The following is a 22755-nucleotide window of genomic DNA, read 5'->3' as shown; positions in this document are numbered from 1 at the left end:
TTGGCCATGTAGTGTAAGTATTCACAGTGTATGTCTTCAAACATCTCATTTGATTGTCATTGTGACTTACAATCACAACAGATCTGATCATACGTCACTGGATGTAATGGGACAGGAAGTCTCCATCTGTTTCATGCTATTATGCTGCCATCTAGTGCCAAGGCTAGAGGTAGAACAATTATTTGCTGTTTCAAGCGAAAGCACTAATGATTTTCACTAGTCACCAGTTTAATATTAAAGGCAGGGGCGCAACTTTCACTGGGGACATGTCGTCGTCGTCCCCCCACATTCTGAAATTGCATTTTTGTCCACCACAGTTTTATAATTGGAATGTGATACAAAACGAGGCAAAGATGTGCTTTAGGACCATGCGGACGCCTCCGAGTGGTCGGGTAGGCTGTTCGGAGTGTTTATCCGACTAGAAAATAAAATATATATAATTGTGTCCCCCCCACTTCTAAAACCAAAGTTGCGCCCCTGATTAAAGGTCACATGTTTTAGGTGTACGGGAATGCATAAGATATTTTCCAGAGATTTACACTACATAGTGTAAACTGATGGGAATGTTGATAAACATTTCATAGCCTACTCCTCATGTTATATGAACATCCAGTTATCTTTATAGTTGTGTCATTAATATGGTAAGGTGAAACTGGTGAGGTCATGCATGTTCCTCCAAGGATGTTTGCTGTGTAATCATGTGTAAAGTTGATACTGTCAGTCTCATAATAGATCATTTTGTCTCTTTCTGTACATTCCTTACGGGCTCCTCTAACATTTCTCTGCACATGCTGCTCTGGAAAACCACCAGGCTTGGTTTTAATAATGCTAAAGACTTTTGTGAACACAACAGATGTGGATATGGTTTTAATATTATGTACCATTTTACATTTGTATTCCTGTGTGGATTAGTTTTTTGGGCTCTTCTATTGCAATAAAGTTAACTGGTAGGCATCTATATCTAAGGAGGAGCAAATGCAGATGAGGTGGTGAAGACAGCCCAGTACATCACTGGGACCGTGCTCCCACCCATCCAGTGCCTGGGGAAGTCCCGCAGAACTGGACTGGCCACCTGCACTGACTCTCCGCATCTTAGCACACATGCACTCACTCGTGCACAGACACACTCATCCACACACACACGGGCTGCATTTACACAGGCAGCCTATTCTGATCTTTTTTCCACTAATTGGTATTTTGACCAATCAGATAATTTCACATCAGATCTTTTTCAGAGCTGATCTGATTGGTCAAAAGACCAATTAGTGAAAAAAAAAAGTATCAGAACTAGGCTGCCTGTCTAAACACAGCCTATACATTCATGCTTCACACACATCACAACTGCTGCTACCAGACTCCTGATTATAATTGCTAAATACTGCACAATGTAAACACTTGCCCCCCAATCCCTTTCCCCAAATAATTGTGCCTTCCTATACCATACACTTATGCTAAAATCTGTATTCTACTGGGCCATTTACTTTGTTTGTATTCTTATCTTTTATTATTTCTTATTGGTGTTGCATTGTCCAGAAGGAACCTGCAAGTAAGCGTTTCGTTGGACGGTGTTTACCATGTGTATCCTGTACATACAGTAAGACTAATAAAAACTCGAAACATCTCGAAAATGACCAAATAAAGTTTAATGAATGACAAATAAGGATGCATAATGCCCGCTGAGAGATGTAACAGTTAACATTTCTAACAAGCATAGGAAATAGGGGGAAATGTACAGTACACAGGAAGTTCTCTATATACACAGCTCTGGGCATGTAACATGGTAAAACAACTATTGTACAGTCATTAATGTTTAAACATGCATTTTATTTGATTTAAAATACAACTAGAAATCAAAAGTCAAACTTTTATGCTGCACACAGTTTACCGTTGACGTGTCACTATTCAAGAATCATCCATAAAATATATTAAATGGAAACTCCATCGGATAGATATTATGAATCTACTCATAATATAAACTGTTTGTTTTAGAGTGAATACAGTCATACTGTAATTTGAAGGAAAGTAAGTGCATAAACGGTTGCAAGTACCTTAAAACTTTGCTTATTAATAATATAACGCATATATAGCATGTGACTTCTGATCACAAATTTACATAATAATCAATTAAAACTATATTGTAAATAATATTTGGTTATTCAATTGAAAAAACATACTTGCATAGTTTAAGATATGTGTCAATAGTGCAATGACGTAAAGGGAGTGATGTGCATTAACATAAATGTTAATAGGAAAGCGTCATTTATCTTTCATGATGTACTGACGTATTGAAATCAAATCATATTTATCAAAGTCGAAAGATTTTCTGTATTATGTTCATCAGGCACAATCAGAAGAAAACAAAATGAAACCGGGAGGGATTACCTGGACTTGTTGAATAAGTAGGCCTAAATGCTATTTTTTGTTTTCGCTGAATTATTTTCTCTTTTTTTCACTGAGTGCCCTAATGAACACAACCCCAGGTTTCACTGTCAGTGGAAAGAATCTAACAGTCTGGCACAAAACAAATATATGTCTTGAGGAAACACAGAAATATCTATAGGTGGGAGAGTAATATATAAAGACATCTTTGGATATTGTAAGAGCATAGACCAAGACCCCCCCTTAAAGTCCATGACTAAAGGAATATTCTCATTCTAACTTTCTAGATTTCAAATGTCAAAAAAGATCTTACAGTGTCTAAAAGTACTATGTTAAAATAAGTTATCCATCCTCTACCTTGAATTTCCAGAAAATACAACAGTTTTGCATCTACCTAAGTCAAACTACCTATGTCAGCATAAACTGCTAGAGGTAAACGGAAAACCAGGAACACTATCAGAAATGCTTGTAGTATTTGCCTTGGTCTCTTGTCCCCCTAACCATCCTGTAAAACTGTCTGTAAACACATTTGAAAATGAAAGGACCAAGTATAAACCGACTGTTTACTGATAACATTCATAAAAAAACGTGTATTTGTACTAAAACTTGGCATTACAGTACTAAATAAAGCTCTTAAACTGCGGTTTCAATGATCAGTGGAGAGGCACAACGTTGACAAAGGTATAACTTGCTACAAGTTAAATGTGGCTTAGAGATGGCATATGGCTGTTAAAGAGAAACAATTCAAAACAGAAGGTTAAAAAAAAACACTGAAAAACTATTATTAGAGCAGAATATTATTGGAAGTTGTCTGAATTTAGTTTAGGGACTGCCAGCCCATTTTAGCAGTGCTCTTTCAGCAGTTTTACTGCCATCCTTTAGAATCAGTGGTATTGTTATTTCTTGGACCCCTGAGCCATATCTCACATTACCTTTACAGTACCATCACAAATCTTCTACTCAAACTATCATCCAGTTAAGACCAAAGCACACCCCAATGGGCACACATTGGTTGAATCAACGTTGTTTCCATGTAATTTCAATGAAATGACGTGGAACCAACGTAGAATAGAAGTTGAATTGACGTCTGTGCCCAGTGGGACTGTTTTTCAGGCTGTGTTACTGTTGAAGATGCTTGAGAGGACGCTACCAAATTGGTTCAACAGACAACGTACCTATAAAAAACGTACTCAATCTTTACGTTTCTGTTCAATGCTTGCTGTTTTCCGGTTGAATTACAAATGAAATAATAAAAACCTTAGCTATGGTGGAAGAGAACACCCATTTTTACTCGTCATATTATATACTGAAATAGCACTGTAGCGCAAGAGAAAGCAACATGAAACAATTCAATGAGTACAACTAGGTAGGCCTTGCTAGGCCGATCTTGCCTTTTACTCCCCCCCTTCTCCGCAACACCTCCTAACTGCAGACAGCTAGTCTGGCCGTCTGGTCGGCCAGGTCAGTAGGCCGTCTGGTCGGCCAGGTCAGTAGGCCGTCTGGTCGGCCAGGTCAGTAGGCCGTCTGGTCGGCCAGGTCAGTAGGGCGTCTGGTCGGCCAGGTCAGTAGGGCGTCTGGTCGGCCAGGTCAGTAGGGCGTGGTGCCCTCCCACTCTACCAGATACTGCACCTTCCCCTCCGGAGTGACCCGGCGGGCCAGCACCTGGTACTTTTCTCCACAGGTGAGCCGCCCCGCCGCTCCAAAGTAGTTGGTGATGGAGGACTTGAGGTGAGAGAGGGACGAGTCGTCCTCGCTGATGCTGTCGAAGGTGTGGCTGTCGATGGCGTTGTCCAGCATCGCGGAGGCGGCCTCCTCTCCCGGCAGGCTCTGCTCCATGGGGCTCAGCTCACTCTCCACCACCTCCTTCTTAGTGGCCAGCACCGTGTAGTTAGAGGTGGGCAGCTTCCTCTTACGGCTGCCAACATTCTTCCTGCAACGGGTTAGAAAAATATTCATTAGGGCATGCAGCAACATGAGCATTTCTTATTGGACAAGTCCATCCTCTTTCAGTCTGTTTGACCCTAATATCAGCAACCTATTGAAACAAAAGCAACAACAGTTTCCTGAATTGACTACTTTGTTGTGCTTTGCTGTGCCACCAGACATACCTTTGTGGAGTCAACAACAACAAAAAAGTCAACTGGACATTGGACACCCACTCCGATTACAAACATGACTTGGATCAGCCACCAGGGGTAGCTGTGGTCCGGTATATAATCTTTCACTCTCTGTGGTTTTCATGCCCTATGACGTGGGTGCTGCTTTTATACTTCCCCCTTAAAAACAGTCTGAAGAAGACTGCAAATAGATGGAAACTTTTCTAGGCTATTAAATGACACTAGGCTTAGAGAGGTGGATTCCCAAATCAGATGACGTCCTCTTTTCCGATACCAAGGTGACTGTCATCTCGGAGTTAACTCAACATCTTATTCCATTGACACATCCTGGCCAACGGGAGCCAGTGAGAGAGGGAGATACTAAACTGGCATCTTTGATCTGAACCACAGTGAGAGAGGAGGGCACAGCGGGGGCACAAGCTCTCTGTCGCCCCACGGAATCACTCTGTCTCCACAAACACACCACGCGCCTCTTATTTCCCCCACATGGCCTCTCTAGAGTATCGCACAAGGATTTTAATGAGCAGAAGCCACATTTAAAAATAAACAGAGACTAAAGCAGAGGGATGAAATATCGGAGGTAGCGGGGGAATAGGGGATAGTGACATGAAATGATGTGGCCCGTCTCTAGCCACACACACGCACCTCTGGGCACTGCTCTCATCTCCTAGGACAGTGCGTGTGTGTGTGTGTGTGTGTGTCTGTGTGAGTGTGTGTGAACGCAGAGCACTAGCGTGGAGACGGCAGAGCAGTTACATCAGTCTAAACATTATCATAACAATCAGTCCCCTCTCTCAGAGCCACAGGAGATGTCAGAAGCACCACGGTCACCCCCATCAGTAGGAGTTTCTGCCATGCAACTAAACACAGTAACGGCAAAGAGGGAAAATAAAGTTTGAAAAAATACCTACCATCAAATGTCAACACACTCTGAATGTCAAACTTCAGAGCCCCCCTTCTTGTGAGAGGAGGAGCCAGAACTGAGAATGTCGCAGAATAAAGCCAGTCAGTTAGAGAGCCCAGGGGTGTTCCCAGAAAGGGGGGTGGGGGGGTTCACAATGTTCAAACAATGGTGGGTTTGTGAATGTGGATATAGTGAGTGTTTAGTCACTCCATTGCTTAGTTCCAACCAAGATGACTTTAAGCAAATAATGGAAGATGTACAGGAGCCAACTGCATTAAATTGTCCAAGACCTCACATCATACTTCTTCTTGTGTGATGTTAAACACGGTTGTCTCTCCTCAACTTCTCACATAGGAACATGTTCAAGAGCTTGGAAAGGCAGAGAGAAAAGCTCATCTGACAGCCTGGGCTGCAGCGTTTAGAGTCGGGGGTCGTTTCGATCGGTTTGCACCACACTACACACGGTGGAGCCAAGTAAACTAAAGGAAGAAATGAGTGAGAGACAGCTGGGGAGAAAAGGGAGGGAGACTGATCATCACTTGTCCTCCCTAACAAGCCCTGTGCTAAGTAGTGTCACCATCCTGCAACCTGCTGGTTCACCTGGAAGTCCGCTTTGACTCCAACACCTGGGTCCGTATTCACCAGAATCAGTTTGGCCTTTTAGATCATAATGAATAAGATTACATACAGTAGACAGGGGGAACCTGATCCTAGATCAGCACTCCTATTCTGAGACACTTTGTGGATAAGGGCCCTGGACTACAGTCAAGCAGGCTCTTGAATGGTGTTGCACTCATCTCAGTAGCTACCTATAGTCTCTTGCACTTTGGGCAAAGTGATAAGAAATCTTTAAGGACTAATATTAACATGCACACCACCATACTCTCATATGTGGTACTTACGGCTCAACAATTCTATTCATTATGGTGCACAGGTAACGTGTGTGAGAGTTACCTTTTCTAACAACAAAAGATTTGGTGACTATAGTATTGTACCTGAGGTCATAGTGACTATAGTACTGTACCTGAGGTCATAGTGACTATAGTACTGTACCTGAGGTCATAGTGACTATAGTACTGTACCTGAGGTCATAGTGACTATAGTACTGTACCTGAGGTCATATGAGACACTGGTGGTGGCAGATCCTGTGGTACTAGCCGCATCTGTGGAGTCCAGGTCCAGACTGAAGGTCCGTCCTGAGCTGGTGCTGAGGAGTAAACAACAACAACAACAAGATCCATTCAAACGCTGGAATTATGGTGCTTGCATTCAGAGGTGCTAATCAGAGAATGATGGGGCCCCGGACAGGACAGAATAGCTCTAACATTGATGGTCTTATTTTTGTTCTTTTTATTCCAAACCTCACTAAGGAAAATCGACTTCTATTACTATGGCTCCTCACCCTCACCCTGTGACTGCAAATTCCAAGTCACTGTTCTGAGCCCATAATACAAGAGCCTGCATGCTAAAGGTGTGTCTGTGTGTGTGTGAGTGAGTGAAAGTACTACATCTAGCTAACAGAAGGACGTTAATGTACTGCTTCAAAGTCTACTCTCACAGAATCATCATTAGCTGTTCTCATCCTCCAGCTCAGTTCAGGCTCTACAGAGCTATGAGCCTATTCCACTTCTCACGTTCCAACAGGGTTAGTCCCTTTTTTGGAGTTGCACCAGCTAGTCCCCATCTATTGATTCTCCTCTAAGAAAGCTCTGTTGATTGTCAACATTCCCCAAAGTGTTTGCCTTTCTTTCATTTATTATTCAGCGCTGTTGGAGAGATGATAACCTTTACAGGAAAATGTAATTAAATCACTTTGTTCGGCACTTTGATGAAAATCATCAGAGTGGTGACCAAACAAAGACTGAAAGAAAAGAATGGTGTCTTTCAAAGGGGAATACGTGTAAATGGGGGTAGATTGTTAGGCCCCAGAAAATAACTGCACTCAATCGAAGGCAATGAAGTCAATTTCAAATGTTTGCAGCTTCATTGGAAATTAGCATCATTGTGTACTGTAGGTCAATTTCCAGACAAAAGTCTTCCAACTTACACTCTTAGAGCTGGTTTCCCAGACACAGATTAATGAAGAGAAACTCCATTGAACATGCTTCTTAATCCAGGACTAGGCTTAATCTGTGTCCGGGAAACTGGCCCTTAACATCCACACCATTTACCTTTTGAGGCTTTGTAACTCGTCCATGGTGAAGTCAAAGATGTTGGCCATGTGATGGTTGGTGCTCCAAGTGGAGGTCAGGTCATTCTACACAACAAATCATCACACAACACACACCACACACAACACACACACTGTTGGTATCAACTATTGTCATAAACATTGCTCACATCATCATTATCCTTGTCCTCATCAGTACTGTCTATACACTGTCTATATGCTGTCTATACGCTGTCTATACACTGTCTATATGCTGTCTATACACTGTCTATATACTGTCTATACACTGTATATATGCTGTCTATACACTCTATTTGCTGTCTATATGCTGTCTATACGCTGTCTATTTGCTGTCTATACACTGTCTATTTGCTGTCTATATGCTGTCTATACGCTGTCTATATGCTGTCTATACACTGTCTATATGCTGTCTAATCGCTGTCTATATGCTGTCTATATGTTGTCTATATGCTGTCTATACACTGTCTATATGCTGTCTATACACTGTCTATATGCTGTCTATACACTGTCTATACTCTGTCTATATGCTGTCTATACACTGTCTATACGCTGTCTATACACTGTCTATATACTGTCTATATGCTATATGCTGTCTATACAATGTCTATACACTGTCTATATGCTGTCTATATACTGTCTATACACTGTCTATATGCTGTCTATACACTGTCTATATGCTATATGCTGTCTATACAATGTCTATATGCTGTCTATACACTGTCTATATGCTGTCTATACGCTGTCTATATGCTGTCTATACACTATCTATATGCTGTCTATACGCTGTCTATACACTGTCTATATGCTGTCTCTATGCTAAATGCTGTCTATACGCTGTCTATATGCTGTCTATACACTGTCTATATGCTGTCTATACGCTGTCTATGTGCTGTCTATACACTGTCTATACACTGTCTATATGCTATATGCTGTCTATACGCTGTTTATACACTGTCTATATGCTGTCTATACGCTGTCTATACACTGTCTATACACTGTCTATATATTGTCTATATGCTGTCTATACACTGTTTATATGCTGTCTATACACTGTATATATGCTGTCTATACACTGTCTATATGCTATAGTCTAATGACACTGCTGGTCCTGCTCACACTGCCCTACCCTATGCTTTGACTTCTTTCTCCCCTCTCTCTCCAGATAAAATCTTGCGACTAGTGACTGCAGGCCGCCCAACAACCTGCCCGCTTGACCCCATCCCCTCCTCTCTTCTCCAGACCATCTCCGGTGACCTTCTCCCCTACCTCACCTCGCTGATCAACTCATCCTTGACCGCTGGCTATGTCCCTTCCGTCTTCAAGAGAGCGAGAGTTGCACCCCTTCTCAAAAAAACCAACACTCGATCCCACTGATGTCAACAACTACAGACCAGTATCCCTTCTTTCTTTTCTTTCCAAAACTATTGAGCGTGCCGTCTTTAGCCAACTCTCTTGCTATCTCTCTCAGAATGACCTTCTTGATCCAAACCAGTCAGGTTTCAGGACTGGTCATTCAACTGAGACTGCTCTTCTCTGTGTCACGGAGGCTCTCCCGCACTGCTAAAGCTAACTCTCTCTCCTCTGCTCTTGTCCTTCTAGACCTGTCTGCTGCCTTTGATACTGTGAACCATCAGATCCTCCTCTCCACCCTCTCCGAGCTGGGCATCTCCGGCGCGGCGCACTCCTGGATTGCGTCCTACCTGACCGGTCGCTCCTACCAAGTGGCGTGGCGAGAAGCTGTCTCCGCACCACGTGCTCTCACCACTGGTGTCCCCCAGGGCTCAGTTCTAGGCCCTCTCCTTTTCTCCCTATACACCAAGTCACTTGGCTCTGTCATATCCTCACATGGCCTCTCCTATCATTGCTACGCTGACGATACACAACTAATCTTCTCCTTTCCCCCTTCTGATAACCAGGTGGCGAATCGCATCTCTGCATGTCTGGCAGACATATCAGTATGGATGACGGATCACCACCTCAAGCTGAACCCTGGCAAGACGGAGCTGCTCTTCCTCCCGGGGAAGGACTGCCCGTTCCATGATCTCGCCATCACGGTTGACAACTCTGTTGTGTCCTCCTCCCAGAGTGCGAAGAGCCTTGGCGTGACCCTGGACAACACCCTGTCGTTCTCCGCTAACATCAAGGCGGTGACCCGATCCTGCAGGTTCATGCTCTACAACATTCGAGAGTACGACCCTGCCTTACACAGGAAGCGGCACAGGTCCTAATCCAGGCACTTGTCATCTCCCGTCTGGATTACTGCAACTCGCTGTTGGCTGGGCTCCCTGCCTGTGCCATTAAACCCCTACAACTCATCCAGAATGCCGCAGCCCGTCTGGTGTTCAACCTTCCCAAGTTCTCTCACGTCACCCCCCTCCTCCGCACACTCCACTGGCTTCCAGTTGAAGCTCGCATCCGTTACAAGACCATGGTGCTTGCCTATGGAGCAGTGAGGGGAACGGCACCTCCGTACCTTCAGGCTCTGATCAGTCCCTACACCCAAACGAGGGCATTGCGTTCATCCACCTCTGGCCTGCTGGCTCCCCTTCCTCTGCGGAAGCATAGTTCCCGCTCAGCCCAGTCAAAACTGTTCACTGCTCTGGCACCCCAATGGTGGAACAAGCTCCCTCACGACGCCAGGACAGCGGAGTCACTCACCACCTTCCGGAGACATTTGAAGCCCCACCTCTTTAAGGAATACCTGGGATAGGATAAAGTAATCCTTCTACCCCCCCCTAAAAAAAAAAAAAAATACAAAAAATTTAAAAAAAATTGTAAAGTGGTTATCCCACTGGCTATAGGGTGAATGCACCAATTTGTAAGTCGCTCTGGATAAGAGCGTCTGCTAAATGACGTAAATGTGCCCTTGAGCAAGGCACTTAACCCTAATTGCTCCTGTAAGTCGCTCTGGATAAGAGCGTCTGCTAAATGACTAAAATGTAAATGTAAATATGCTGTCTATACACTGTCTATATGCTGTCTATACACTGTCTATATGCTGTCTATACGCTGTCTATATGCTGTCTATACACTGTCTATATGCTGTCTATACGCTGTCTATACACTGTCTATATGCTGTCTATACACTGTCTATACACTGTCTATATGCTGTCTATACGCTATATGCTGTCTATACACTGTCTATATGCTGTCTATACGCTGTCTATATGCTGTCTATACACTGTCTATATGCTGTCTATACACTGTCTATATGCTGTCTATACACTGTCTATATGCTGTCTATACACTGTCTATATGTTGTCTATACACTGTCTATATGCTGTCTATACACTGTCTATATGCTGTCTATACACTGTCTATATGCTGTCTATATGCTATATGCTGTCTATACGCTGTCTATATGCTGTCTATATGCTGTCTATACGCTTTCTATATGCTGTCTATACGCTGTCTATACACTGTCTTTATGCTGTCTATACGCTGTCTATACACTGTCTATATGCTGTCTATACACTGTCTATATGCTGTCTATACACTGTCTATATGCTGTCTATACACTGTCTATATGCTGTCTATACACTGCCTATATGCTGTCTATACACTGTCTATATGCTGTCTATACACTGTCTATACACTGTCTATACGCTGTCTATACACTGTCTATATGCTGTCTATACACTGTCTATATGCTGTCTATACACTGTCTATACACTGTCTATATGCTGTCTATACACTGTCTATATGCTATATGCTGTCTATACACTGTCTATATGCTGTCTATACACTGTCTATATGCTGTCTATACACTGTCTATATGCTGTCTATATGTTGTCTATACACTGTCTATACGCTGTCTATATGCTGTCTATACACTGTCTATATGCTGTCTATACACTGTCTATATGCTGTATATACACTGTCTATATGCTGTCTATACACTGCCTATATGCTGTCTATACACTGTCTATATGCTGTCTATACACTGTCTATATGCTATATGCTGTCTATACACTGTCTATATGCTATATGCTGTCTATACACTATCTATATGCTGTCTATACACTGTCTATATGCTGTCTATATGCTGTCTATACACTGTTTATATGCTATATGCTGTCTATACACTGTCTATATGCTGTCTATACACTGTCTATATGCTGTCTATACACTGTCTATATGCTGTCTATACACTGTCTATATGCTGTCTATATGCTATATGCTGTCTATACGCTGTCTATATGCTGTCTATACGCTTTCTATATGCGGTCTATACGCTGTCTATATGCTGTCTATACACTGTCTATATGCTGCCTATACACTGTCTATATGCTGTCTATACACTGTCTATATGCTGTCTATACACTGTGTATATGCTGTCTATACGCAGTCTATATGCTGTCTATACACTGTCTATACGCTGTCTATACGCTGTCTATACACTGTCTATATGCTGTCTATACACTGTCTATATGCTGTCTATACACTGTCTATATGCTATATGCTGTCTATATACTGTCTATATGCTGTCTATACACTGTCCATATGCTGTCTATACGCTGTCTATACACTGTCTATATGCTGTCTATACACTGTCTATATGCTATATGCTGTCTATACACTGTCTATATGCTATATGCTGTCTATATGCTGTCTATACACTGTCTATATGCTATATGCTGTCTATACACTGTCTATACGCTGTCTATACACTGTCTATATGCTGTCTATACACTGTCTATATGCTGTCTATATACTGTCTATACACTGTTTATATGCTGTATATATGCTGTCTATACACTGTCTATACACTGTCTATATGCTATATGCCATTATATGCTCTGTCTATATTTTCATCTGTGCACCTTCCTCCTTCCAGCCTGGCAGTATTAGCTTTATTACTAGGAAATGTCAGAGGTTTGTTGTTAGAGCAGAATGTGCCTGGGGACCAGACAGACACAGCACTGCTCAGAGGGATTTGTCAGTAAAATGCCTCAAAGGCCAACTGTAAGTAATCCCCTTTGAGTAGAACCGTGGAGAGAGAGGGATGGGAGCAATGACACACAAGGACTTCATGGTACATGGCGGACAGGAGATAGACTTTTAAAACAGGGACAGTGGTCTGACATGGAGGGAAACAAGAAGAGCACAGACAAATGGAGGAGGAGGAGGAAGGGGAGGAAGATGAGGAGGAGGAAGAGGAGGAGGAGGATGAGAAGGAGGAGGAAGATGAGGAGGAGGAAGAGGAGGATAAGAAGTAGGAGGAAGAGGAGGAAGATGAGGAAGAGGAGGAAGAGGAGGAGGATAAGGAGGAGAAAGATGAGGAAGAGGAGGAAGAGAAAGAGGAGGAGGATGAGAAGGAGGAGGAAGATGAGAAGGAGGAGGAAGATGAGGAGGAAGAGAAGGAGGAGGAAAAGAAGGAGGATGAAGATAAGGAGGAGGATGAGAAAGAGGAGGAAGATGAGGAGGAAGAGGAGGAAGAGGAGGAGGAGAAGGAGGAGGAAGATGAGGAAGAGGAGGAAGAGGAGGAGGAAGATGAGAAAGAGAAGGCTGAGAAGGAAGAGGAAGAGGAGGAAGAGGAGGAGAAGAAGGAGGAGGAGGAGGAGGAGGAGGAGGAGGAGGAGGAGGAGGAGGAGGGAGGAATTCCAGCAACGTTGATAATCATCAGAGGTAGGAGAGAACAACTGCAGCAGGGATTTGTTCAACGTTCAGGCTGGGTGAAACAGCAGAAAGCTGGTTGGCACGACTAGAGTTCGATGTTTTGAGGGAGGATCTTGTGACAGTCAGAGAACTCACATTGGGGATGGCGTCCTCCAGTAGCCATTTTGATCTTTTCTTCCTCCTCTTCTCTGCAGGGAGAGAGCTGAGAAGAGACAACTTTCACTTTCTAATCACACAATATGAGTCCTAGGTGACAATTTGACACAGCCTAATATCATTCAGTGATTCCTGGGTGACAGTTTGACACAGCCTAATATCATTCAGTGATTCCTGGGTGACAGTTTGACACAGCCTAATATCATTCAGTGATTCCTGGGTGACAGTTTGACACAGCCTAATATCATTCAGTGATTCCTGGGTGACAGTTTGACACAGCCTAATATCATTCAGTGATTCCTGGGTGACAGTTTGACACAGCCTAATATCATTCAGTGATTCCTGGGTGACAATTTGACACAGCCTAATATCATTCAGTGATTCCTGGGTGACAGTTTGACACAGCCTAATATCATTCAGTGATTCCTGGGTGACAGTTTGACACAGCCTAATATCATTCAGTGATTCCTGGGTGACAGTTTGACACAGCCTAATATCATTCAGTGATTCCTGGGTGACAATTTGACACAGCCTAATATCATTCAGTGATTCCTGGGTGACAATTTGACAGCCTAATATCATTCAGTGATTCCTGGGTGACAATTTGACACAGCCTAATATCATTCAGTGATTCCTGGGTGACAGTTTGACACAGCCTAATATCATTCAGTGATTCCTGGGTGACAGTTTGACACAGCCTAATATCATTCAGTGATTCCTGGGTGACAGTTTGACACAGCCTAATATCATTCAGTGATTCCTGGGTGACAATTTGACACAGCCTAATATCATTCAGTGATTCCTAGGTGACAATTTGACACAGCCTAATATCATTCAGTGATTCCTGGGTGACAGTTTGACACATCCTAATATCATTCGGTGATTACTAGGGGACAGTTTGACACAGCCTAATATCATTCAGTGATTCCTGGGTGACAGTTTGACACATCCTAATATCATTCAGTGATTCCTAGGTGACAATCTGACACAGCCTAATATCATTCAGTAATTCTTCAAGTAGAACTATTACACAGCCATTACCACTAAATTAGAACTTTCATCTTTAAATATTTGTTCTCTGTTAGGGGTAAATTAATGGTGGGAGGTCCTAGGAAACATAACATTTACATTATCATTTAACATTGATCAACACTTTCTGACTGAGCCAAGAGAGGTCTTGTAGCAAGTTAGCAGAAACCTCATTGAAATACAGTATATCCAGCTTTTTCCCGGAAAACCAAAATATCAGCACATCACTACGGCGTGAAATACCTGTTCCTGCCTGCGCCTTTTTTTCGTCCTCGACATCCCTCATTCTGGGCCCTCTCGGGGAAGAGTTTGGAGGGAGGGTTGGGGGGAACGCGGGTCCTCAGGCGGAAGATGCATTTCCTCTTCTTGATCTCCTTCCCACAGAGAAACCTGGAGAAATACGGAGGAGGTGAGAAGGTCATGGTCTGGTGAAGGGGGTGTGATGTCAACAAATACACCTTCGGCCAAGTAACATGTTTGTTGTAACAAATACTGTATGACCAGAACAAACATTTAACAACTTACTGAATGTTGGGGGCCATACTATACTATTGTTAATAGCACATGAAAAATACATTGGCTGATACAGTATAATATTGTTGCAGTACATGTATGCAGTTGTTGTAGTACCTAGTTTTGTTAAACCTAGCATTTACAGTTTTACACTTTATCTACTGTATATATAACAGAGAGAGATGTCTTACTTGCTCTTGTAGTTGTTCAGAGCATCAAGGAGATATTGGCCTCTTTCTGTTGGAGGAGTATTCGAGAGCTGTGGGGAATATCATAATGTCAGTCCGATGCAAATAGCTTTAAAAATATGATCTGTTTTTCACGAGACTGCATTAATCTGAACTTCCTATCCGGATTCCTATTCAGAATTCAGACAGGATTTCATTTGGCGTTTCTAACCTTGCCCAACTGGAAATGCTCCCAGTTGTTGCTGACAAAGTTGAGGATCTCCTCCAGCTCAAAGTACTTCTTCTTACTCTGGACTCCCAGGTTGTAAAGTGCCAAGTGCACCACATCCACCCTGGATAAGAAACCAGGGACAATTGATGAGCTAAGCTCAACGCACAGAGATTAAATGAGAGGGAGAAAAGGTATGTACGTTCAACAAAATCTAAAGATGAGAACAGATTGAAATGTACTAGAGTGATTGAGTGCGGAACCGGTTTTCCTCACCAGCAGCATTCATTCACATGTATAATATCAGATATCAGATAATAAGGGATGATGATGATGGATTCCGTTGCATTCATATATAATACAATTCTCAATTATACATCCATATGAGTTAGCAGATAGGGAATTGGGTTTAGCGAGATGTGTAAACGTAGTCCTCTTAATCAGATATTGTGCTGCCTAAATTGTTCACAGCACCCCGGTATGTATTAACAGTAACACAATGCAATACTGTATGACTGACTGTATGTTTACACTAGGACATTGTCATAAGCACAAGAGCACAATCATTCCACACATCCTCTACCTACTGTACTATAGGACACCAATGCCTTTTGTATTCTAAATTAAAGTATCCCATCTGGAGTCTCAGAGTGAGCCTCAGAGGTAGATAGGAAGAGTATAGTATCCATTTACCATCGGAGGGCCAGGCGCTTGATGTACTCCACTCCTTTATTACACACGGAACAGATGAACAAGTAAAACCTGAAAGAGAAAGGAAGAGCGATCAGAGGAGAAAGCACAGGTCATATGCCTCTAGGGGAAATCAAAAATCAATAGTGGTCCTCGGTCATATGGCTATACCCTCGGCTTCCATGACATGTCTATCACTTTCCAGACTATAATTATTTCCCCTGACTTCCCAGGATTTGCCCTGACCGTGGGAACCCCCAGAATTAAAAACCTATTATGTTTGATAACAATTCCACACACCTATCTCCAAACATCATGGACTCCTGTAGGCACTGGATACAGGCCTCATGGAACCACTGTTCACACCGAAAACACTGCAGCATCTTCAAGTACCACCTGGAAGGAGAGCAGCCATTAGTGAAAAGTAGTAGTTACTGAATGAGCAACATGTATCTGAATCAAATCGAGCTGCTTTCTAATAGAGTGGATATGTAAATGCTATGCTACAGTGTCTAGCCAGCACACTCACTCCCCAGGTCCTCCACAGTAGCAATAACACTGTTGGTGATTTGTGTGGTGCTGAGAATCCCACTCCAGCTCTTCTGGGTTGTAGGTAAGCACCTGCTTCATGGCCTGCAGTGCTTTTGCTATGGGCCCCTTTTTGAGAGCTCCCCCTTTCTGTGATGAGGAGAAACAGCCACGTCAACATGGTTAGGCATTATAGGACAGTGTTCAATAGGACACATCGTAGCAAAACGTTTTGGTAACAGAAAACAAAACTCAGTGTTCTTATTGGACGTGTTCAGGCAGTGCCTCCCCATTTCACTCCATTTCAAAATGTTTTCTCCCTGTTGAACACTACCCTAGACAAACAGTCATAATACAAATTATATTACAGTTATTTTAGTTTTTCTTGCTCAATTGAAGAGCAGCTTGTTCTTTCAATAATACTCACCCGCACAGCTAAAACAAAGATGCATCTCCTGCAAAACCATGGTGACAAATCCATTGAGCTCTCCACCTGTGGCATGTGACACTGCTGGTGGTAACCTGGCAGAAAGAGGACAACAATGAAAACATAATGCTTGCATTGGATAATCTCAAACCCGATAAATAATTTAATGAATTGACGGATTCATGAAACAGTGCTACTGCCGGCCATACTTTGAGCCACAGCAATGTGTTATGTTTATCTGGAGGGGGCATCCAGCCAACTCTAGAAGCTTTTAATCCTGTCCAGCTTTTTTGATCAGCAAATGTTGGGAAGCCAGAGAGTGGACTCCCAAAGCAATAAATTACTTTAATTAAGAGCCAAGTAGAAACAAAACCGACGAGACACTACAGCCTGGGGACAGGACCCTGCACAACTGTTACTATGGCCCCACCCTAATACATGTCCTTGTCATGGACAAAATTGTAGATCTCAGATGGGACCTGTCTCTTTAAGACAGACACCCATGGAAAGTACTTAGTTTAACGTACACAGGGTTTAAATGATGTTATGAGTCACAGAGGCTTTCTGTGCACTTTGTCCAACTGAACATTTTCACTGTTTCACTTTCAGAGATTCAATGACCTTTAGCAGATGACATGTAGTTACGTTACAGATGTGCCCATCTTCAGTTCTGTATGTTGTTCCAGTCCATTTACCACAGTTCAAATATACAGTTTATGCTCTTAGAGTTACACTGTCAAAGGCATTAAAATGCAGAAAGTTGTGGAAGTAAATATAGAAGCAAATAGAGCCCTGTATACAATGAGATCTCCTCCCACTTAACCACAATCTGTAAAGAACTGGCATCCACTTGTATAGTCGTGCTCAAATGTTTTGAGAATGACACAAATACTAATTTTCACAAAGTCTGCTGCCTCAGTTTTTATGATGGCAATTTATATATACTCCAGAATGTTATGAAGAGTGATCAGATGAATTGCAATTAATTGCAAAGTCCCTCTTTGCCATGAAAATTTACTTAATCCCCCAAAAACATGTCCACTGCATTTCAGCCCTGCCACAAAAGGACCAGCTGACATCATGTCAGTGATTCTCTCGTTAACACAGGTGAGAGTGTTGACGAGGACAAGGCTGGAGATCATTCTGTCATGCTGATTGAGTTAGAATAACAGACTGGAAGTTTTAAAAAGAGGGTGGTGCTTGAAATCATTGTTCTTCATTTGTTAACCATGGTTACCTGCAAGGAAACACGTGCCGTCATCATTACTTTGCACAAAAAGGGCTTCACAGGCAAGGATATTGCTGCTAGTAAGATTGCGCCTAAATCAACCATTTATCGGATCATCAAGAACTTCAAGGAGAGAGGTTCAATTGTTGTGAAGAAGGCTTCAGGGCGCCCAAGAAAGTCCAGCAAGCGCCAGGACCGTCTCCTAAAGTTGATTCAGCTGCGGGATCAGGGCACCACCAGTGCAGAGCTTGCTCAGGAATGGCAGCAGGCAGGTGTGAGTGCATCTGCACGCACAGTGAGGCAAATACTTTTGGAGGATGGCCTGGTGTCAAAGGTACAGGGATTGGACTGCTGAGGACTGGGGTAACGTCATTTTCTCTGATGAATCCCCTTTCCGATTGTTTGGGGCATCTGGAAAAATGCTTGTCCGGAGAAGACAAGGTGAGCGCAACCATCAGTCCTGTGTCATGCCAACAGTAAAGCATCCTGAGACCATTCATGTGTGGGGTTGCTTCTCAGCCAAGGGAGTAGGCTCACTCACAATTTTGCCTAAGAACACAGCCATGAATAAAGAATGGTACCAACACATCCTCGGAGAGCAACTTCTCCCAACCATCCAAGAACAGTTTGGTGACGAACAATGCCTTTTCCAGCATGATGGAGCACCTTGCCATAAGGCAAAAGTGATAACTAAGTGGCTCGGGGAACAAAACATCGACATTTTGGGTCCATGGCCAGGAAACTCCCCAGACCTTAATCCCATTGAGAACTTGTGGTCAATCCTCAAGAGGCAGGTGGACAAACAAAAACCCACAAATTCTGACAAATTCCAAGCATTGATTATGCAAGAATTGGCTGCCATCAGTCAGGATGTGGCCCAGAAGTTAATTGACAGCATGCCAGGGCGGATTGCAGAGGTCTTGAAAAAGAAGGGTCAACACTGCAAATATTGACTCTTCGCATAAACTTAATGTAATTGTAAATAAAAGCCTTTGACACTTATGGAATGCTTGTAATTATACTTCAGTATACCATAGTAATGTCTGACAAAAATATCTAAAAACACTGAAGCAGCAAACTTTGTGAAGACCAATACTTGTGTCATTGTCAAAACTTTTGACCACGACTGTATATAAGGGCACATCCTCCTTTAAGGGTCGTCAGACTCTACAGTGACTCACCTATTCCACATTTTCCACATATCAGGATCTCATTGTCGGACACCAGCACCATTTCGGAACAGACTGAGCATTTCGGCTCCTCCCCCGGAACTCCAGCTGCATGTTTTGGGAGAGAAGAATAGCATTTGGGTACATTCAATGATGATTATACTTCAGCTACATCCTACATGATGTCAGCATGTCAAAAGAACATACAAGATATTCAATTAAGAGTAATCTGCGAGGCATTACTGACATAAATTGGCCCTTTCAGAGAAAAGTGTCATTTAGACAGTTGAAGAGTTTGAAGGACAGCCAAGTCCATTAGGGAATAGGGAAGTGTCTAAATATACATTTAAGTGGCCTACTGTATAGTACAAGTGTCGGCTAAGTAATAGGAAGCCAATTGAAAGTGTTGAGGAATATGTTTCCCGGAATAAAGGAGCTTCATGAGGGTCCAGGGAGCTACTGTACAAAACTGTAATGATTTCCAGTTAGGATGTTATGTAATACTGTTCAAAGTGGACTACACATTTGTAATGGCTTTTAGAGAGAGCTTTTGAGATGTTGAACCTGTCTGGTGTAGATCATAAATTTATTGAGGATGTAAGTTTGACAGTTAAACCAATTCACACGTTTTTTATTCTACACTGAGACAACAACAACAACATGAATATTCCAGTCTCTCTTCACTCACCATGTTGGATGTCTTTCCAGAGAACCCAGAATTTTGAATTATCTTCAAAAGTGACAAAGCAGCTCTGCTTGGAGGTACTCACCTTGAATGAAGTGAAAACAGATAGTATGAGGTGGGAGGAAAATTGTTTATTACAGTTTTATTCCAATAATAGTGTGTTACATTAGATTTTTCATAAAACACAAATGACTGCTGTGGTGCCTAAAATCTACAGAGAAACCACCATATTTGTGTGAATATTCCAGAGCAGTATTTGGGCAGTACACTCTTAGAAAAAAGGGTTCTAAAGGGGTTCTCCGGTTGTCCCCATAGGAGAACCCTTTTGGATTCCAAATAGAACCCTTTTGGGTTCCATGTAGAACCCTCTGTGGAAAGGGTTCTACATGAAACCCAAAAAGGTTCTACCTGGAACCAAAAGGGTTTTACCAGGGAACCAAAAAGGGTTATTCAAAGGGTTTTCCTATGGGGACAGCCGAAGAACCCTTTTAGGTTCTAGATAGCACCTTTTTTTCTAAGAATGTACTCATTGCTATGTAAATAAAATGAGTCCAAACCATTGAGTGGCAGTATACTATAGTATTTGACTGATAAAACATTGTCCTGTTGTGTTGGGGACTTACTCTCTGGATCTTCCCCAGGTAGTATAGGCCATCAGACCAGCGGCACAGTACATACTGGCCCACGGTCACGCTGCTTTCCAGGTCTGTGAAGCTCCACCCCCTCCCTCTCTTCTGGGGTAAACGCTTGGCCTCCAGCACCTCTTCCTGCTCCACACTGCAGAAGTCATCTCTGTAGGCTGACTGCAACATGCTGCAGCTGGGCTGTCCACACACTACTACTATTCCTAGGAGAATCGGGGCTTTACATTGTCATTGAGGTAGCAACTGTATGTCCTCATGATCACAACATTATGGAGGTGGTGGAGGTTGAACATTGTTGTGTCACTTTTTTATTTTATTTTTTAAATCAAATGTATTTACATGCACACACTGTAGACAGAAACCGTTGTTAAGGTGTCATAAGATGCATTTCCTGAAGAATAATACAAGAATAATACATCATGAAAGGGCCCCATGTAGCTCAGTTGGTAGAGCATTGCGCTTGCAACGCCAGGGTTGTGGGTTCGTTTCTCACGGGGGGCCAGTATGAAAATGTATGCACTCACTAACTGTAAGTCGCTCTGGATAAGAGCATCTGCTAAATGACTAAAATGTAAATGTAATGAAATCCATTCCTTCAACATATTTGTTTTAACACCCCACCCCTGTTCTGATGTAGGCTGATGTCTGATGACTCAATCTGGATTTTGTACTGCGTGTAGATCACAGCATAGCCTACAGGTCTGACGAAGTTATTTTAAACCTCAGCCAACTATCACATTTGAATTTGACTTGTCAACGCAGTCGCAGATTGCAGCACTTGCGCGAGCCAAACTGGTCGTGCACAAGCATTAAAAAGTGGCATGGCAAGTTTGTAACAGTTAGCTAGTAGGCTATCAAACTGTAACGACTCTCGAATGTAACTTATCAAACTGATTACTGACTAGTTGATTGGCAAAATTATGTCCCGTCAATAAGATGGGCATATTGCCAACATAAATTGTTTAAAAGTATTTTATTTTGCAAACCTGATCGGACACTTTTGCCTCTCCTCAACTGCATGTCTTCTCACAAAACTCTAATTGCTAGCTAGTCTGCTGTCTAAACATTTTATAGTTGTTATATCAGCCATACAGCTTGGTAGCTAACTAGCTATAACTGCTAGTTAGCCAGCTAAACTGCAACTGTCAAACCAATGAAACGAATCTGTTGCTTGCCCCTGGGTAGTGTATCGCATATGCATTTAGGCATGGAACTTTTAGTTTAGCTTGCTAAATGTAATCTATGAATACCCGAAGGATGAGATTGAGCACGTTATAACAATAGTTTGCGACATTAAAAGTAGGACGAGGTGCAAAAATGACATCCAATTCAGTGAGCTGTCATTTAGCTGTAATAATGTATCTGGACTTCTCTTACCGCCTTGATAAACTTCCAATCCAGGATCAATGCTCGAAATAATGTTGCTGCTGTTGAGTAACGTTCCATTCGCTAGGAGTTGTCTATTCTTGCAATATGTGTACAGGCGCTAAAGTTCAAACTATGCAAGTCGCCATTTTTCATTTTTTCCCGCGAATCAATTTACGTTTTCCTTATGTAATTAACATAATCACATCATCATCTTTATACAGGAAGTTCAACATTTCGCTCACTAGCTGCGGAGGAACATTTATTTAGCTTCTTCTAGTGAGCCTTAAACGTTTTCCAACTCTAAAAAAAAATTGTTTTTCCTTATTTTGCATTTTTAAACAGATGTATTTTCAAGCACTTTTAGTTATTATGATAATATCCATATCATTATCAATGATAGTAGTATCTTTGGTAATACAGCCTACCACTACTACTGATTATTACACAACACTGTATTACTAGCTGTGCTACCCTACTCATCATCACACCATCATCATATGTCATCATTATCTTCATCATCATCGTTATCATCATCATAAATGTCATCATCATAAGACTCATAATTTATTTGTACATTTTTGTAAAGAATTAGGATTTTGAAATGCCTGTACATGTGTATGTAACATGTATGTTGCATGACTGAATGCATTAATGTTTTTGTATGTAATGAATAACACACACAACATTACATGAATATGTTCCAGTAATCAAA

General features: G+C 42.3%; 1 protein-coding gene across 1 annotated transcript; it reads right to left on the bottom strand.

The window, feature by feature from the left end:
* Positions 1-1621: 1621 nt before the first annotated feature.
* Positions 1622-22196, bottom strand: LOC121584503 (PHD finger protein 19). The gene is made up of 15 exons (XM_041900408.2): positions 22053-22196; positions 20655-20878; positions 20035-20116; positions 19359-19454; positions 16950-17044; positions 16524-16672; positions 16295-16390; positions 15998-16066; positions 15308-15428; positions 15100-15167; positions 14639-14785; positions 13346-13412; positions 7572-7657; positions 6512-6607; positions 1622-4309 (listed from the first exon to the last, which is right to left on the bottom strand). Exons 2-15 carry the CDS (start codon positions 20841-20843, stop codon positions 3967-3969), a joined length of 1704 nt encoding a protein of 567 aa, XP_041756342.1. The 5' UTR covers positions 20844-20878; positions 22053-22196; the 3' UTR covers positions 1622-3966.
* Between the last annotated feature and the right edge of the window lie 559 nt (positions 22197-22755).

This window comes from Coregonus clupeaformis, chromosome 16, assembly GCF_020615455.1.
Source record: "Coregonus clupeaformis isolate EN_2021a chromosome 16, ASM2061545v1, whole genome shotgun sequence".
Classification (NCBI taxonomy): domain Eukaryota; kingdom Metazoa; phylum Chordata; class Actinopteri; order Salmoniformes; family Salmonidae; genus Coregonus; species Coregonus clupeaformis.
Note: the sequence above shows the minus strand (reverse complement) of the source record. Positions and strands in the feature narration are given on the sequence as shown.

Coding starts and splice junctions, on each gene's coding strand:
- LOC121584503 (XM_041900408.2), bottom strand. CDS start 20,843: ATGTTGCAGTCAGCCTACAGAGATGACTTCTGCAGTGTGGAGCAGGAA. Junction 19,455..20,034: donor CTGGAAAGACATCCAACATG/GTGAGTGAAGAG, acceptor CAAAACATGCAG/CTGGAGTTCCGGGGGAGGAG. Junction 7,658..13,345: donor TGGAGGACGCCATCCCCAAT/GTGAGTTCTCTG, acceptor TTTGTTGTGTAG/AATGACCTGACCTCCACTTG.